Here is a 19,499-nt window from a genome sequence, read left to right as displayed (position 1 = left end):
AGGGCCTCAGGCGCTGGGCCTCTGCGGGCTGGCAGCGTGGCGCTCCCTCCGAGGGAAGGTCGTTCCAGCATCTGGCTGTTACCAGAGGCCAGGGGCCCCTTTAAGCAGAGCTCCACGTGGAGCGGAGCGTGGAGAAGGGGCTGCGGGCTCAGGCCAGGTGTTGGCTGTCTCTTCACCTTACGCTGCCCTCTGCCCAGCAAAGCCCACGCCACCCTCCAGAGAAGGAAAGCATCCCCCCAGCTCTGATTTCCCACGGGGTGGTCTATCCAAGCGTCCCTCCCTTCCACACCAGTGCCCCGCCGGGACCACCCCACCAGCTTTCACTGGACTTTTGGTGCCCCTTAGGGCCCGGCCGTCCACCACCCTTCAGTCCTATCTCAGTGTCAACGGGTACAGAGCCCGTGACTAAATCCTGTTTAAACAGACGATTTAAATTTGTGTTTTGGTGCGTGTTCCCTCTCAGACGTTTAGTCCACACTTAAATTTGCTTAAAACAGCACTTGCAGCATTCCCTTGGAGTGTTCTCGGAGGTGGCGAGCTTTGTTTTTTGATGTTAGGATTTTTTCCCCCAGTAGCGTAAGAGTTTTTAAACCCCGGTGTGGTGATTGAGGGGGGATTGAAGTTGTAACTATCAAGTAATGAGAGGAGCCCTTTGAGGACCCTAAACGTCCCAAAATACAGTCTTCCGCCTGGTGGTTTCTTTTCCTTTCTTTTTTTTGTTAAATAGTTATTTTTTTTTAATTTATTTTAAAAATTTCTTTCTTTCTTTCTCTGTCTCTTTCTTTCCTGCCTTCCTTTCCTTCTTTCTTTCCTTTCTTCATTGCGGTGGCTTCTCTTGTTGTGGAGCACAGGCTCCAGGCGTGCGGGCTTCAGTGGCTGTGGCACGTGGGCTCTTAAGTGCGGGCTCAGTAGTCGTGGCACGCGGGCTCTTGAGTGCGGGCTCAGTAGTTGTGGCACGTGGGCCCCGTTGCTCTGTGGCACGCGGGATCCTCCCGGACCAGGGCTCGAACCCATGTCTTCTGCATTGGCAGGCAGACTCTCAACCACTGAGCCACCAGGGAAGTCCCTGCCCGGTGGTTTCTAAGGGCAGGCTTTGGAGAAGGCCATGAATTTTCTCCCCTGGAGAAGGCTCTAATATTTTTCATTGCGTTTCTGGGGCTTCATGGACCCTCTGAAATTTTACCTCAGAACCCTTCTTCCTGAATTATTGCAAAGACATTCATTTTCATGTATTGGTTCAGAGATTTTTGTTTTAGCCTCAGAGTCAGGCCTTGCATCTTAGACTTGGATGTGAGATACTGTTCAGATTTTGAGGTTAGAAGGAGGCCGGGGTGTGTGTGTGTGAGAGAGAGATACAGGAGGCCTGTTCAAATTTTGGCAGCTTTGTCACTTTACATGTCCAGTGTTTATTTGTGTGGTTTTTTTGTTTTTTGTTATTTTGGGTTTTTTTGTTGTTTGGCTGCGCCACAAGGCATGCAGGATCTTAGTTCCCTGACCAGGGATCGAACCCACACCCCCTGCAGTGGAAGCCCAGAGTCTTGACCACTGGACCACCAGGGAAGTCCCACATGTCCAGTATTTTACAACCCATAAAAGAGGCCTCTTGTAGCTGAAGGAGAGGAAGTGATGGGCAGATCTAAAACGAGCTTGCAGACAACATTTCGCCAAAAAGTTAAAATCTGAGGGGGGGAAATGTCAAGCATATTTGAGAAAAATGCCAAATCTGCAGTGTTAATATACAATGTTTTCCAAGTGGTTGCTGTTTTATCTCCTCTCAAATGAGGTTATCCATGTGGAAACAGCCAGCTGAGCAGGTTCTCAGTACATGTGAGCTGGATACATTTCTGAGTTTCAGAAATATTTTGTGTTCATGGCATTTCTCTTCTGCTAAGGTTTTCAAGGTTTTTCATACACTTGTATTTTAACCAGTATATTTTCAGCATACCAGAGTACAAAGCAGAAGGTCAAGCTGTTACCTCAGTCTTTAGAATTTTGGCGTTCTGTGCCTTTTCTTTTACAAATATTATAAAGAAGGAGGGAAAAATCTCTTTTTACAAGAGAATAGTCTACGTCCTGTAAAATAAGCATATAAGGTATCTGTGTTAAGAGCACCCATGGGTGCGTCACACAACGTTTTAGATCTAGCAGAGGCTGCTCGTTGAAAGGCAGAGTTTCATTAACAGCAGCAGACGTGGCAGAAGTGGAAATGTTGGTCTATTTTTGGATTTCCTCTGTGTTTGCTTTGAATTCATCTACTGACCATCTCTCTGTCTGCGTTCACCAAGCCGCCAGGCAGTGCTGTGCTTGTCAGAATCATCCAAACTCAGTAGACTCCATCCAGGGAGAGAGCTTTTCAGCGCCCTGGAGGAAGGTTTTGATGGAATGCAGGATTTGTGTGAAAGTGGAAGGATGACTAGAGGGAGGTTAGTTACATAACAGTCTTCTCAGACGAAGACCCGAGGTTAGAACTCTTAACCAGAGCTTGCGGACATTTTGGGTATTTTACTTCTTACTGAAAGTTACCTGTGGTGCCATGCTTACCTTTAGTTTCTGTTGTAGGGCAGCCCTGGGTATGTGGGGTCGCCTGGTATTGGCACACTTGCTGATGGAGAGTGTAAATGCAAATAAAATCTTACTCAGAGGTACCTTTTCCAGTTAGGTGAGGAGTTTGGTTTTTTCCTTGTTTTACATTTTCACAAACTCCCCAGACTGGTTTATTTTTATTTTGGTTTTTTTTTTGGCCACGCCACGCGGCTTGCGGGATCTTAGTTCCCTGACCAGGGATTGAACCCAGGCCACAGCAGTGAAAGCGCCAAGTCCTAACCACTGGACCGCCAGGGAATTCCCCCAAACTGGTTTATGTCAATGAGAAGCCCTCCCCCTGCTCCTGCCCGTCAGTACTTTCTCCTGGTGACTGAAGATGCTAGACCAGGGTAAGGCCTGCAGGGAGTGGGCGTAGGAGTGGGCAGGTTTACTGACCTGGTACCTGGCCAGAGCTGGCCAAGAAATGCCTGGGCAGGGGTCTTCTGCTCAGGCTGGGGGGCCGAATTCAGGTGGAGGGTGCTTGTTTTCCTCCCCCCCCCCACTTGCTGGGTGGCACTCTTTAGGGTACAGCAGAGCTGCAGGTGTCCCCAGGTTACCGGGTGGGCTCCTTTTCCATCCCTCGCTCCTCTGCAGCCGGTGGAGATGGGGAAGGGCAAGGGTCTAGAGGAATGGGTGGAGGTGGAGGAAGGTGGGAAGGCCCTGCCCTTTTCTAATGGAGGCGATGAGGGCAGAAATTGAAAACTAGGAGAGAGTAAGTGAAGGGCGACTCCATAGGTCTCCCCTCAGTCTCTGGGAGGTGTGGGATTGTTGGTGAAGGAATCAGGAAACGGAGACAAAAGTCCCAAGAGGGAAAGGGCTGCTGGGCTGGACACACTGTCCTCGCCTCACCCTTTCCCCTTAACTTATCTCAAGACTCTGGGGGAAGAACACAGAGGACTCGGGTATCAGTGCCCAGGGCTCCCACGCGGGAGACTGGCAGTAAATGTTTAGAGGGCAATGGCAAGGAGAGGTTGGGAGAGCAAATATGTAACAAAAGACAGTTTTTCTTTGATTGTCATCAGCTTCCAACGTCCTGCGGTAGAACCTGTGTGTGCCCACTGCCCAGGTTAAATCATTGTCCCCATTTGCCCAGGTTTGTCCCCACCGTGACCTTCTTTTCCTTTTGTTTTGCTGCTTTAGTATTTTTAAAACAAGTTCCAGGTATCATGTCACAAATATTTCAGTATGCATCTCTAAAATGTTTGGGCGCTTTCCTATATAACTATGATGTTGTGATTAATAATACTCTTTTAATTTACAAAGATGGTTAAACTTCAACTTTCATTTTAAGTTAGTCCTTTTTAGATAACTTCTTTTTAGAAAAAAAGATAATCAACCTCTATTTAAAATTTTAGAATAAGATATGCTAAGGCTCAAAGATGCAATGTAGGAGGGAGATAGATACCTTACAGTTAAGTAGTATCCAGTGTGACTTCGAAGGTAGCCAGTCACATGTACATCGTGGCTTCAGTTAGGTCAAGTACTAGTTGCAGCCCAGATCTGTCTGCGCCACTCACTTCCTACTCAGCATCTCTGCTTCAGGGTCCCAGACAGCTCTCGGTGTCCAGGGCCAACCTCCCCGCCCCAGCCCGACAGCCCCAAGCTCTTCGGCTGGTACCCCTGGATCTCGTTGAACAGTAATACCATCCTCTCATTCCACAAGCTGAAAACGTACGAGTCATCTTTGATGCCTCCTCCTCCTTCAGTCCTACATCCAGCCTGTCACGAAGCCTTATCACGTGTCACCTCATTTTCTCAGTTACTGTGCACGTCTCTTCCTGTCCATTAGCACCGCCCTGGTCGAAGCCCCAGAATAACATGCTAGCGGTTCTGTTTGTTCCATTTTGACCTCCTTCCACATTTCAACTGGAGAGAGCTGTTGAGAACGTAAATCTAATTTCGACCCACCCCTGCTTCAGCGCTCTCTGTGGCTCACGTAAAATAAGCGGTAACTGTCTGTACTTTGGCATAATCAAGATTGGATTTTATTTAACCGACTGATGCTAGGGTGTGAGCAGGTGTGCCCAGACCCAGCCTGGCTTCTAACCGAGCCTGTTGCATGTAGATTTTTGCAGCCCTGGGGTTCTGATGCTGTGCTTTCACTGTTGCTTGTCTACCCTCCCACCCCCCATCAGCACAGAGAAACAGTCAATAACACCTGCATCACAGCTCAAATATATGGAGAGAGAACAGAGAGTCTGTACACACACAAGTGAAGTTGTCAGTACACTTTAAAACGTTCTCATTAAAATTCTGTGTGAAATGCCGTTTTAAATTTTTTTATTTTGAAAGGGTTCAAGAGTATATGATAGAGAAAATAGTACAATGAAAACTCCTATATACCCATCCTTGGATTCAACAGTTATCAAGATTTTGCCACATTTGCTTTCTCTTTTTAAAAAGTATCCTTTTGAAGTATGTTAGTTAAATCCCAGGTATCATGCATTGAGAGCTTTTTTAAAAATTACAGTATTAATAATAGTTAAATATATCTTTAAGAACAAGACATATTGGACATTGGTTAAAATATCTGAAGCATCTGTGCAGAATAGTTTGTAAACCACTGCCCAATTCCAGCCATAAAGGAATCGTGTAAAAAAGATGTGTGAGTGCTTTAAAAAAACTCTCCCCGTGATGCTCAGTTCTTTGATCCTGGATTAGGATTAGGATTACCGTCAGGAAGTAGGATTAGATGGTCATCTCTGAGCTTCCCTTAAATCATGAGATACTATGATAATAACCAGTTTACTCAGTTTTTGCTGCTACTCTCTTATCATTTCAGATACCTAAGTCAGGAAAGCACTATCTTAGTTTGTGCTTTAAAGAAATACCTTCATTTACACCTTCCTGATTGCAGTGTTTCTCCTTATAAAACCCCAATTAAAAAGGATCTTTCATTTTCACAAATGATTTGAGAAGATTCCTGGCCAGCTTAGAGATGAAGCTTCTAAAGAAGAAGTAACTTTATTGTTTTATGATTTGTGTTTTAGTAAAATAAGGGTTGTTTGTTCATAAAGCCACTTTACTATCTCTGCTTTTTCTAATTAGTTTTTTTATTTGGCTCTTTCCGTTTTTAAGTGTACAGAGAAGTTATTCTGAGCAGGCCATGATGACTTTTTGATATAATATTAAAACAGTCCAGTTATTTAAACTCTATTCTGGGGAAGAGGGAATACTTAACATCCAGAGATTAAAACCCGCTTACTGCATAAAATCCAGACCCTGAAACTCTCAGGCAGTGCCTGGGAACCGTGTCCGTGCCAGGTGAGATCCCTGTACCTGAGCTGTCAGCATCCAAAGTTTCTTCCAGACCAGTTGTTTTAACCTGAGGAATTTTAACATCATATTAATATGCTTTGCAGAGGGCCCATGATCTATTTAGCCTTTTCCTAAATAGCTCTGTTTGGTATAATTATTATTTGTATGACTTGGATAGTACACACACACCGTTTGGGCTGGGAAGATTCGCTTTAGAGTGTAGTACCAGCCATCCGCCTGCAGGCCACACCGCCATCGTTGCAGAACCTTAGGGATGCTTCGTAAAAGCAAAGAGGGCAGAGCTTGCCGTTTGTGTGGCTTCAGCTAGTGGAGAATATTCACCAATGCTGAAAAGGTAATTTGTTAACAGACGGCTTTTGTGTTTTGTTTTAGACTCACAAGAAGTGGACGAACAGCTGGTAGCAGAAGTGGTTGAAAAATGGTCATCTGAGGCTGGTTCTAGACCCTCAGAAAACAAGGCAGCTCAGCAGGCTACTGAGTCTTACTCAGTCAAGGGTTTCAGAGAAGAACCTGAACACGATGTGAGCAAAATCTCTGTCGTGAGGCCGTTTTCCGTAGAAACCAAGAATTCCACGGCGCCCCGGGGGCCGCCTGGCCCAGCAGCGGCTCATGGCTGCGCGGCCGCGGTCCTAGGCCAGGCCGGGCTCTGCCCCCGCGCGCCGGGCGCCGCCCAGGACCAGGCAATGACCGAGGGCGCCATGGGGGCCACGCTGGAGGCCTCGGCGGAAGGCGACCCGGAGGCGGGGAGCCCGTGTCCGGAGCCCGGGGCCAGCAGAAGCAGGCTGCGGAAGCCCAGGCCCGTCCCCCCGAGGAAGAAGGCGGCAGGCGGCGGGGTCTCCGAAGCCCACCCCGACCCGGAGGGCGCGCGTCTTCCCCGGGCGGACCGCCAGTCCGGTCCCGACGGAGCGGCTGGGAACGCCGCCACCCCTGCCCTGCTAGGAGGTGACAGGAGCCAGAAGTGTCCCCCCGAGGTGAGGGAGACACCGTGTGCCCCCGGCGGTGACACCCGCGACTCAGGGGCTGAGCTGCTGGAGGCGGTGAGGAGCTCCCCTCTGAAACTGGAGTTTGACTTCACGGAAGACGTGGAGACTGTGGAGTCCAGGAAAGGCCTCCCGAGGAAACCCGGCCGGAAACCGGGCAGCAGGGTGACGCCCAAGGTTCAGAAAGACGGCGCCGGGGAGCCAGCAGGCGCCCCGGGGGCAGGGGCGTCCTCAGAGCCGGGTCCCCGCCCGTGTCCCGGGGAGAGCCCCGACTTCGGGCCCTTTGGAGGCCACTCCCCGCTGCAGCGCTCGCCCCTGCTCTCGGCTCGGGGCTCCTACCGCTTTGACCCAGATCACTTTGACGAATCCATGGATCCCTTTAAACCCGCTCTGACTTTAACGAGCAGTGACTTTGGTTCTCCCGCCGGTAGTCATATTAGTGAAATCTTAGAATCACCCAAGAAGGCAAAGTCGCGTTTGATAACGTGAGTGAGACGGGCGTGGGCCTTGTGTTCTGTGTCCTCTCTGTGAGTTTGGCGGCCACTGCTTTTGGTTTGGGTGAAGGTGCCCCGGGGCAGACGCAAAGCTTGTAACCTCGGACTGCAGTCTTCACTGTTTTGCCTAACTCTGGTGTGGAATCAGAGATACCTGAGGTTTCCTTTATAGATGTCTGCCTTGCTTCTGAATCCTCAGTTTATTCAGCTGAGTTCTTTTTCCCCCCACCTTGGGTACTTTTTTCCTATTAAAAAAAAAGAATGTCATGGGCTAGGCAGGTAGAGATTTGACGGTTTTCAGAAATCCTATCTGAGCTGTCGGGAATCGTTTTATATACAGAATTCAGGTGTCAGTGCTAGCCATCTTTTTCAGCTTCTCTGTGGATGAAACAAGAATCCCAGGGCTGCAGGTTACCGGTGTAGTATCAGTAACACGTGGGAAAGGGTCTTACAGAAGTCTTTTCACTTGAGCAGAAAGCTGTGATTTTTGTTGGAAACAAACCTACCACTAAAAGTTAGTGAGAATTCTTATGTCTCCTGGTAAAGCTTCTGGCTCTTTGAGAAAGGAGGTGAGTTTCCAAAAAGAATCAAGACTATTTTAAACAGTTGCCTAAATCTGACTAAATTAGGCTGTTAGTCTTCGTTGTGTGAGATCCCTCTCCCCACCAGACCCCCTTCTCCCGGGAAATCTGGAGCCACTTTTGCAAGGTCCTCGGAGATCCCTTGGAGTGGTCACCCCCAGGCCATAATTCCACGTCACACTGCAGTTTAAACTTGTTACAGGGTGACCTTATCACGAAACTTGAGTCGATGACAATCTACTGGTATCTTTATGACCCTGTGACATTTTACTGAGAATTAGATATAAAGAAGGGCCAATGGGGAATTCCCTGGCGGTCCAGTGGTTAGGACTTGGCGCTTTCACTGCTGTGGCCCAGGTTCGATCCCTGGTCAGGAAACTAAGATCCCACAAGATGTGTGGTGTGGCCAAGTTAAGTAAATAGAGTATTTTTTTTTAAAAAAAAAAAGGGCCAGTGACATGGTGGATGAAATATGAAAAGGGAGGGTGAGAAGTACCATGTTTCTCGTTGTCACCACAGTTGTATTGGCGAAATGCTTTTCAGCATTAATGTGACTTAAAGAAAAACACTAGATGGTGTGGTGATTGACACCAGAGAAAAAGGGTTAAAGAGCAGAAAGTATCAGTCAGGACCAAGAAGCTTGAGCAATGCAGGAACGGATTCTTCAGCAGCGCCAGAATATTCCCCAGGACGTCTAAAATGTCATTAATCGTTCTTGATCTGTCCTTTGATTATAGACACACAGTTAAATGGTTGCTGAAAAATATTATTAATCAGGTGACCTCAAGGTGCTCTTCTGTGGTTCAGGTTAGTTACCTGTGTCTAGACAATGCCCAGGGGACACGATGGCCAGGTCTTTGCCTGGGTTCTTCCTAACCTGGGGTCCCCTAAATATGGGCAGCCCTGCCTATCGGGGTTGACAAGGGGTCATTGGGAGCCTCCCTTTCAGTTGCTTGTTGAGGGTGTGTAGCCAGTGCATTCATGTTACATGAGACTGAAGTGGAACCAAAGGGAGGGAAGTTTATCCTACATCTTGTTTTCAGTAGCAAGAAGCACCCTCTCCCAGTCCTACCACCCTCGCCTGCTAGCATTTTCCTCCTGTTCTGTTTTTGATGAATGAACTTCTTGGTCTAAAATACCTTACAGATTTTTTTAAAACTCTTATGCAACCAAAACTCTTGTCTCCTTGTTCTTTCCGCAGGAGAAGGATGCTTAACCCCTTGTGTAACTTTGGGTTTCTTTTTTTTTTTAGAAAATCCCTTCATTGTAGAAAAGGCTGGAAGTATACAGGTGGAGGTAGCATCTAGCAGAGAGTTAGAAGTTCTGATAACAGGGTACTTGTGTGACTTCTTAAAAGATGACATAATTGGCGTCTCAGATCCTTCTTCTGTAAAATAGAGACATCATCCTATGATTGGGATTTTTGTGGGTCAAATAAGATAAATTATGTGAAATCACTTGGAGTTTCTCAGTAATATACACCTACCGGAGATATAAGCAGATACATTTTCAATTATATTTTCATTCATGCATTGATTGCCTTTAATCTGGATGACTAGACATTTAAGAGTAAACATACTCGGCAGTAATGCCGTTTTCTTACATTTACAAATATTTGAAAGTTTACTTTTCATCCATAAATTTGACCGTGTGACATTTCCGAGTGTTTCTACCACTCTCTTACTCCTGAGAATCATTCACTCACCAGTGGGAACATTCATGAGTATGACATTTTTAATTCGTGTCTCACCTCATAGAAAGAACTTTGCAGCCTTTATGTCTGCCAGACTAGAGATAAATATTCCAGGCTTTACATGATTTTTTTCTCCATCTGTCTGTCTCTTTCCCGTCTCTAATTTTGTTGGTGCATCAGGACTACTGAACAAGTGAAATTTCTCTGTTTTCTGTTGTAAGTACTCCTGTTTCTGGCTCTCCCTGGGGCCCTTGGCAGTTCCTCCCCTACCCTCCCCGGACCATCTCTCCATAGCATGTCGGCTTCCCTTTCTGAGTTGGATCTTCTGATGATTTTTTGCATTTCATTTGCCACTTCCTGAGCCAGCTTATTAGCCTTGCCATCTGTACCCAAAGGCTTGGAGATGGGCCCTCCCACCTCAGGTGCGAGAGAGCTTGCGTCCCCGGCTTGACACACGCCTCGTGCGACGCTGTGATGCCGCGTGCTGGCTTGGCCCTGCTCTCATCCCCGCAGTGGCTTGAGGAACTGCTCTGCTGTTTCATGTCAGGAACAATTGACTTTTTTGATAGGATAAGGCTGCCGCCTCGGAGCAGGGGATACATTTTACCGAGTCAGCTCAACCTGAGTTTGGTGGCAGGGGTGACACTCAGGCATTAGGGAAGACAAGCAGACACTACCGAGGTGGTGGTCCCTCTTCTGGTAGCCATGCTGGTCTTTGTTTTTGCCCCGCAAAACGAGAAGAACTTGCAGTTTTGGTTGGGGGTGGGGTGGGGTGTGGTCAGAGCGGCGGTGCTGGAAATTCTAAGTTCATTACAACAGAACAGAATCTGGATAGTCTTCAGATCACAAATCGCGTGCTAGTTTAAACAAAGCGGGCGGTTTGAGCTTCCCCAGTTCCGGCCGTGACGTTCGTTTTCCATCTTACTACTTAAGAGGAATGGTAACAGTTTGCTCACACATTTTTATTTTCATACTTTCTGTTGCCCACAGTCCTCCTCTGTGAGCACACAGGTCTGGAGCTGTCTTCCCAGACTTCTGTGGCTTTTAGCGCAATAAAGAACTTTTAAAGAATGTGGTCCGGCGTGGTAATTTTTCTGGTGACTATCAAAGCCAAGTGAGCGCGGATCAGATGACCCGACCGTCTCCAGGTACTGGGGCCGCTCTCGGCAAAGCTGTTGATGGCTGCTGGCGTGCAGTTACAAACCGTAGGGGCCGGAGTGCTGGTGTTTAGCTTCCCGCAGAAGCAAGCGAGGAGGTCACTGAGTTACAGTTCTTTGCTTGCCCTGCCTCTCGGGAGAGGATTCAGAGGCGGGAAGGTGTTTGTTCCCGTCGCTGACGCGTGCAGGTGTGACTCGTGTGGGGCTGTGCGCTTTGGCTTGTGTCTGCACCCACCGCTGTCTGCACCATCTCACAGCTTGGAGGTTGTCAGTGTGATTCCAAACCGGCCCGGTGTTCTGTTTGTTTTTTTCCCAGGAGTGGCTGTAAGGTGAAGAAATACGAAGCCCAGTCTCTGGCTTTGGATGGGTGTTCTCAGGTAAGTCTGTGTTCCCCGTCAGGGTGGTGATTAACGAAGATTTTCCAGTGGGGATCTGAGTACTCAGCTTTAAGGAAACCAATTCCCAAACCCTTGACTTCCTAAGTTGGTCTGAGAAAGGGCTCTGAAGATAAGGGAACCGTTCCTTCACAGCTACCCTTTTCCCACTTTTTTTTGATAAAGTTCCCTCTCACCCATTCTCAGTCTTACTAGGGTGCATCGCCACTGGGTGTGAAACCTCTGGGCACCAAAGGGGGGATTTGAAATACTGGTGTAAGTTACAAGAAGGTGATTGACTCCAGTGACTGGATAATATATTTTTAAAGTCAGATGGTTTTCCAGCTCATTGCTTTTAACAAGTTAGGAGAGCCTGAATTGTCAGCTGATAGATTATTAAACGTTTTTGGCACAGTGATATATGTCAGTTATATCTCAATTAAAAAGATAATTATTTGGACTTTCCTGGTGGTCCAGTGGTTAGGACTCTGCGCTTCCACTGCAGGGGGCTTGGGCTCGATCCCCGGTCGGGGAATTAAGATCCCCCATGCGGCACGACATGGCCCAAAAGGAAAAAAAAAAGATAATTATTGATGATAGAATTTTTTGGAACATAATTTGGAAAGGAGTTCAAAGAACTGAGACATTTCTATTACAAACTTCCTTCTGTTTCACCTATTTATTTGTATTAGTAAGGCTTCTGGCTTCTTGATTATAATTATAAAAATGGAAAACAGGAATAAAATTGATGCTGACCTTTGTTTCATTCTAGCAATAAATATTTGTCCATGACTATATAATTAATTGGGAAACACACACACAAACACACACAAAAACAAGCAAACAAAAGAAAACCCGGACCCATTTGATTGCAATGAAGTCCTTTTTTTTTCCTTTTTAAAACTTTATTCCAGCGTAACCTTGATTACAGAAATACAGTCATTGTATTTTAAGTTTAACTTATCTTATGCAATTGGACCAAAAACTTGGTACATGGTTTAAGATTTTTTTAAAAAATTTGATTTATTCTTCATCTATTACAAATATATGAAGTATCTACCTTCAAATGCTGCTAAAGCAGGCAGCAAGAACCATGAAAAATTTACCTTTGATTTGCTTCAGAAAAATAACACATATTACGTTGTAAAAGTTTTTTAAAATTGGTGCAACAAAATATTGTAATCGATTTCCATTTCTTAAAAATTTTACTTTTGTGTTTGATTGTACTTACCAAACATTGTAATCTTTTTAGAATAAATTGTGCATTTGTAATTGTAGTGATAACTCTCCAGAAGAAAAAAATGTTAACACTTAGAGACTTATGGTTGTAAAAAAACGTTTTTAAAATTTTTTTAAACAAATGTAATAGGAGAACTTTAAAGAACTTGGAAGCAAATGCATTTCTTTGGGATAATTTCTTGCTGGAAGTAGCGAGGAAATACAAATTCAGAGAGGAAAAGGAATGATGTAAATTTCTGACTATTAAAGGGCTTATTCATGTTCGATTTTAAACAGATGGTAAAGTATCAAATCACTAGAGTAACTAAATTGAATTAATAAGCCAAGTCAGTATTTAAAATACAATAACAATTTTTTCTTTTCTTTTGTATCTATGTAAGAGGATGGATGTTCTCCAAACTTACTGTGATAATTTCATGATGTATGTAAGTCATATCATTATGCTGTACCTCTTAAAGTTACACAGTGCTGTATGTCAGGTATATCTCAATAAAACTGGAAGGAGAGATAAGTAAACAAGCAAACAAATAAATAATATGTAGCAGATATTATAGCCTTTGTGACTACTTAAGCTCATAGTGAAAGGTTTTTAGATGTCACCTGAAAATACAGTGGGGTGCATAAATTTTCCAGAAAAGTCTAGGATCTATCTATATGAGCAAAATGTATGAAAACTATTTTCTTCAGCCAGTTAAACTTCTTGCTTATAAATTTAGGCTAGAAAAGCTTAATTTTTTAAACCTCAGGTGTGAATTACAGAAGGTAGGCCCTAGAAAATACAACCTTCCATGGTTGAGGGGCTGCAGCTTCTTCCTTGGTTGGTACCCAGATTCGTGGAGAACATCCATATGGAATGGCGGCTGCTTTGCTCTTCCTGAGATATTGCTTTCCCCACTGCTTGCCCTCCTAAATGGTAGCATCTCATCTGTTGCCTTTCCCAGGATGAAGGAGCAGTGATCTCCCAGATTTCAGACATTTCTAACAGGGATGGCCATGCTACCGACGAGGAGAAGCTGGCGTCCACGTCATCTGGTCAGAAACCCATTGGGGCCGAGGGGAAAGGTGAGCCAGAGGACGACCTGGAGTACTTTGAATGTTCCAATGTTCCCGTGTCTGCCATAAATCATGCGTTTTCATCCTCAGAAGCAGGTATGGAAGCAAATCTTCATCTTTCTTACGTACATAAGCATAGAAATGCCTGGAAGCCCAGGGCTGGAGACACTTTAAAGAGAGTAGAGAACGGGTCCCTTGATGGATAGGTTTAGGCTGCTGGTCTGTGCTTTGCTTCTCTGCCTGGAGAAGAGACACAAAAGGGTGTCAGTGGAGCGCCAGGGACGTCTGGATCCGAGTGGCAGGATGTACGGAGACGCTGATGTATCAGACTGCTTGAATTCTTTCATAATTATTTCAGTCTGGCCACATCGTCACGTGTAGTGACCTGGAACCATGTTGTGATTATTGGGCTCCTGGTTTCCCTTATAGAAATAATAACGACTAACAGGTATAGTTGCTTCCACATGCGGGCACTGTTCTAAGTGCTTTACGTGTAGTAACTCATGTCTCCTCACTAGGTAGCGTTCTTTTTTTGTTTATTTTGTTTCTTTTTAAATTGAAGTACAGTTGATTTACAGTGTTGTCTTAGTTTCAGGTGTACAGCAAACTGATTCACTTACATATATTTTTTCAGATTCTTTTCCATTATAGGTTATTACAAGATACTGAATATAGCTCCCTGTGCCATACAGTAGCCCCTTGTTTTTTATCTGTTTTATATTAGGCAGCATTCTTTTCCCCGTCATCAGAGAGGGAAAGTGAGACAGAAGTTAAGGATCTCGGCCACGGTCTCCTGTCTAGTAGGTGGTGGACTAGGGTCCGAGTTCCCAGCAGTCTTGGCTCCACGGTCTTTTAACCACAGGGCTAACGTGTGAAGAGATGGTTTTCATTACCCTCAACTATTGTAAATTTTCCTGCCTGCAGACTTGGTGGATTGAACATGAGTGATGCTTCTTCATGTTCTAATAAGGGCCGAGACCAACCTGTGCTGAAGCTTAGTGCTGTTTTCCTCTTTAGAACATTCTAAATCCGAGGCCCTTTTCCAGGTCCCAGGTTGTCTCTGTGGCCTTAACCTTCATCGTGAAGCACTTGGCACCGTGTTCCTGACTTCATTAAACATTATTGGAAGCTCAGGTCTTTAGCAACATAGTTCAATGTGGAGCTTTTATACTTAGAATTTAAAAAATAATGATCTATCATCAAACCAGAGAAGCAGGTGGAAATCTGGACATTGTGAGAGTTATCTCCCCACCTACCCAGGTCTGTTTCCCATCTGTAAAATAAACATTCCAGGCACTGTTCCAGATTTCCTCCCAGGCCTCTTTTCTGCTCTGATGTTTTCTCCAAAGACCCCGTTTGCCATTTCCTTTTGTGCCCCTTTACCCATTACACAGGCTTACCCTTAGGACACTCATACCTACACTTATTTCTTGTATATGAAATGCCTTTCTTCACCATTGTCCTGTAGAGATTCTGCCCATCCTTGCTGGTCTATCTCAGAAAGGTCACTTGGCTCCCACTGCATTTCTTCGTACGTTCCATGTATTGGTTATGGAAGGTTATCTTTGATAAACTTGTTGAGGTTAAGGACTATGAGTGATTCATCTTCGATTTTCCTCTAGTGCAGGTGCATGGTCCATGTTTGTTGAATTATATCCTTCCTAACTAGGAGGAAATTCCTTTGGCAGAAACTTCATGAGCTGGGGTTCTGCCAACAGAACAGCTCCCGTTAACACCGTTCGTAACTGATGAGCCACATCGTGGGAGCGAGCAGGGGCCCTGGTCGTGTGGGCTGGGAGAGTGTGGAGGTGGGATGGGTGAACTGTGTCCTGGGATATCACCTTCAGCCTGGGTCTTGATAGATGAATACGAAGATGCACCCCAAGGAGTCTCTCACAGGGATGGGAAGGAACCTGCCACACAGGTAAAATGCCCAGTAGCTGTCCGTGAGTACAGGGCAGGTGGGAACCCGGGGTCGTCCTGAGGAATTGGGGCTTTATCAGTATAGAGGAGCCACTGAAGGTTTTTAAGCGAAGTAGTGATGGTCATATTTGTGTTCTCAATAATTCACTCTCGACAGTGCACTAAAGTAGTAATTTGTGATTGCAGGTGGAGGATTGCAGGTGGAGCTTTAGCATTTTATGTGCTTTTACATACTTAAAAACTTTCTTCAACGAGTGCATGTTCCTTTAATCAGAAAAAGCATAGTGTTGGTTTTTTGTAAACGTTGACTCTGGTGGTAGAGCGGAGCCGCGGAAACCAGCTTGAAGGGTGTGGGGAGGATAATGGATTTAGTTTTCAGGCATTGAAGTTTAGAGGTTTTTGTTTTATCTGTTACATTAATTCCACTGAAGTGCCCTTCAGGGCTGGAATTCAGATTCACTCCAACTTGGTAGTAAAATAGCTTTCAGCGTTAACGGCTTCTCCTCTTTCTGCAATGACCCCGTGGTTAGTCCAGCTCACTTGCAAAACTTTTCATGGACACAAGGGGGCAGCCTTGCCGTTCTCTCCACCTGAGGACGTGCTTCCGTCTGAGGCTGACCGACCCTAAGCTCCTCGTTCCTCTGGATGTTTTGGACCCTGAACACAGACAGCGCAGTGGTCAGCAGAATATAGCGCGTCTTCGGAGATCTTGAGATGCTGTTCAGGGGCCCATGGATGTCCTTCCGGGCCTGCGCTGGGGTTTCCCAGAGTCTCTCGGTGGGAAGGAAAGGCACGACCTCTTGGGATGACTCTAAAAATGACTCTCTGTGTTTTAGGCGCTGAGAAGGAGACGTGCCAGCAGATGGAGAAGGATGGACCCTCCGTGCCCGTGAGTCCCCAGGCTCGTGGGGGAGGGGTGTGAGCGCGGGGGGTTCAGCGTTCGTTTTGAAGCCCATGTTAACTCAGTAATTAAATTCTGGTCTGTGTCTGGTGACGGGCATGAGATACAAATAAAGCACAGCTCCTTCACTTGAGGCGTCTCAGAGGGTGACCACTAGTACTTAGACCTGTAGCTGGACGTCCTGAGATGTCCTCCAAGTGTAAAGTGCAACCAGCGTTTGACGACTTAGCACAGAAAAGAAGGGAAAATAAAATGTCTCTAACTTTTTATACTGATAACATGTTGATGTTTTGGATCTATTGGGTTAACTAAACTATATTATTAAAATTAATTTCACCTGTTTCTTTTTACCCCTTAAATGTGGCTACTGAGAATATTTAAATTACATATGGCTTACATTGTATTTCTTTTGAGCAGCCCTGGTTGTAGATTACAAAATGGAAACCAGGGTTCCCCTGTGGTGAATGTTACACCAGGATGTGTCCCCGGGACTGGAGGCACCAGGGCTGACCCACCGCGCATCAGGTGTCAGGAAGGCTGGATGTTGTGAGCTAATTAAAAACCATTTGTTTTCTTTTTAACTTTTAGGCTTACAAAAATAGTACAAAGAATTCCTATAACTCTTGCACCCATGCTCCTCAAACTTTAACCTCTTCTGTAATCAGAATCAGTAAACGCTGGTACGGTATTATTGTCTGGTCTGTAAACCGTATCCAGGTCTTGCCAGCTACCCCCACTAGTGTCCTTTCTCTGGCACAGGATCCAGGGCAGGACCCCTTATGGCGTTCAGTGCCTGTGTTCTCAGTCTCCTTTAATCTGTGACAGTTCCTCAGTCTGTCTCTGTCCTTCCAGACCTTGGCTCTTTTCAAGAGTGCTGGTTAGTTGTTTTGTAGAATATCTTTCAATTTGGGCTCGTCGAGTGTTTCCTCATGATTAAATTCAGTTTATGCATTTTTGGCACGAATGCATCAGCAGTGACCTCATGGGTATCGGTGCATCCCATTATCGGTGGAATTAACTTTGATCACGTGGTTAAGGTGGTGTCTTCTGGGTTCCTCACTTGAACTAAGTTTTAAAGGAAGAATGGGGTTTGCCAGGTAGATAAGGCAATGAAGGGTGTTCTGGGCAGGAGAGTTGTACTGTGCAAAGACAGGGAGTGAGAAGAAGCATGGGCTTTATAAGGAGTTGTAGGGACGAATAATCTCACGTGATCGGAGGATACTGTGCATGTGGTAGGAGAGAGCCAGGCCACTGGGGCCCTAGACATCGTGCCGGGAGGCTTGGAATTCATGGAAAAGCAGCAGAGAACTCTCCTGGGGGTTGAAGTAGGGAGCATCATGATCGGTGGTAAATCAGAGGGTGGGATGGAGGCTGGGACTTAGCAGGTAGAACCATCACTGCTTGGCGGCTTCCGGGGTGTACGTGGTGGCCGAGGTGGAGGTTGGAGAAAGTCGCTGAAGGCCATCGAGGTTTCCGCCTTGAACATCTGAGAGGTCGGCGTTGCTGATAACCAAGCCCAGAGGGGCTGCGTCTCGACAGGTGGCACCGCTGTCCACCTCGTTGTCTAAGCCACAACCCTGGGGTCCTCTTGGACTTCCCCATCCTCTGTATTCCCACACGTAGTGTCTGTGGTTTCCACGTCCAGAAAGCAGATGTTGTAAATCCGTCTACTTTTGCCGAGCCCATGGCCACCACCAGTCTTTCTAAGTATGGTGGCAGTTTCCTAATGAGTCTCCCTGTTCCCGAGGCTATTCTGTCCTCCTTTTCCATCAGCCAGAGTTGTTCCTCTTTGCTTAAACCCTTTCATTGGCTTCCCTTGTCTTTAGGCTGAGCTCAGACTCTGCTGTGGCCTCCGCGGCTTTCTACACCGCCCCTGCCTCCTTCCCACGCCAGACCCTTGCCCAGCCAAGCGGGCTTTCGTTCACTGCTGTGGGCCCGCCCCTTGGAGGCACTTTCTCTTCTCCCCGCCTGCCCCACGGGTTGGGACCGTGACTGTGTGCCGGCCCCTGCACCCCAGCACTGACCACAGTGAACACGGCTGAACGTAGGAGCCAGTACGTCAGGAGTGTAGAGGAGGAGCCGAATCGTAGGAGTTCAGTTTTAGACGTGTGGCCTTGAGACATCTGTGAGACCAGCTTCTCGGTTCACATCTCCTGTAGGCAGTGAGACGCACACAGCGTGAGCTCAGGAAAAGTCAAGGTTGGCTTCAGTAGATCTGAGTGCCCTTAGGACACGGGATAGTTGAAGCTGAAGGATTAGGTGACGTTGTGACAGAAACGTTCTTAACCTGGATCCACAGTAAGAATACATTTTGCATCCTGGCTCGTAGGTACGTATGACACATCTCAACACATGCGTTTGTATTGTTATCAAACAAATTGCACAGGACAGTGTCTGCCTTTCTTCATGTGGCTCACTCTGATTTCTTCTATTCTATTTCATTTTTTTTAACGCACGTTGCTTGTCCTAGTAACCGGTTTCGTGACTCACCGTTGGACTGCGACCCACGGTGTTTCCCTGGAAGGACACAGAGTAAGGGACGTAGGGGTGGGCGAGGGAGCCGTGGGCGCCGGGCAGGAGGACATGCACACAGGGGTCAGGGACCTGGAGCGTGGTCCCCTCTCAGGGGCATTACACCGCAGTGACGGTGGTTTCCAGACAGAATCACTCTTTTGGGAGCCAGGTCTTGTAATCATTCCCAGCACAGCCGCCGTGGCTGATGGCACAGTCACTTAGAGGAGCCACTGAGGCCACCACTCCGCGAGTAGTGAAGTGTCCCCCCATCTGTGGGAGGGGGCCCTTCCCCACAAAAGGATGAGACTCCAGCCTCCGCTCCGCAAACTGCCTGGTCGTGCCCTTAGGGAAACCACTTTCCTGTGACGTTTTCCAGGTACTGTGGGAGCGTCGTCTAGTCTTTTCTGTGTGTAAAAATGGCAAAGGGATGGTCGAAGGCTGTGTTGAGGGACCCAAGCTCTGGTCTGCAGATTTGGGAGGTTCACCCACGTTCTTGAAACGCCCCGGTTACGCTTGCACGTTCCCCAGTTATTCATCCACAGAGTTAGCCCCACCTCCATGCCTCGGCTCGGCAGGGTGATTGTGAAGATGCAGGGAAAGGGTAACGTGCAAGGCTGAGCCAGAAAGCCCTGAGCTGCTGTGAGGTGGCGTGACGTTGGCGGGAGAGCTGGGGGAGAGCGGGAGAGAGAAGGTGGGGGAAGCCTTGTCTCCAGAGCCCCCTGCAAAGA

At 46.7% G+C, this 19,499-nt stretch overlaps 1 protein-coding gene across 15 annotated transcripts in view; it reads left to right on the top strand.

Annotated features, from left to right (window-relative positions):
- The window catches only part of TACC1 (transforming acidic coiled-coil containing protein 1), a 113,971-nt gene that overhangs the window by 77,323 nt on the left and 17,149 nt on the right, over positions 1-19,499 (top strand). For 9 of the 15 annotated variants that reach the window (XM_059909618.1, XM_059909608.1, XM_059909612.1 and 6 more), the window contains 4 exons: positions 6,235-7,327; positions 11,084-11,144; positions 13,322-13,529; positions 16,193-16,245. In XM_059909618.1, the coding sequence (XP_059765601.1) occupies positions 6,546-7,327; positions 11,084-11,144; positions 13,322-13,529; positions 16,193-16,245 (1,104 nt within the window). In that variant the 5' untranslated portion in view covers positions 6,235-6,545. The remainder of the gene's footprint in view (positions 1-6,234; positions 7,328-11,083; positions 11,145-13,321; positions 13,530-16,192; positions 16,246-19,499) is intronic. The other 6 variants (XM_059909614.1, XM_059909617.1, XM_059909615.1 and 3 more) reach the window with 3 other exon arrangements.

Source organism: Balaenoptera ricei, chromosome 21 (assembly GCF_028023285.1).
Source record: "Balaenoptera ricei isolate mBalRic1 chromosome 21, mBalRic1.hap2, whole genome shotgun sequence".
Lineage (NCBI taxonomy): Eukaryota > Metazoa > Chordata > Mammalia > Artiodactyla > Balaenopteridae > Balaenoptera > Balaenoptera ricei.
This window is presented reverse-complemented; position numbering and strand designations above follow the sequence as displayed.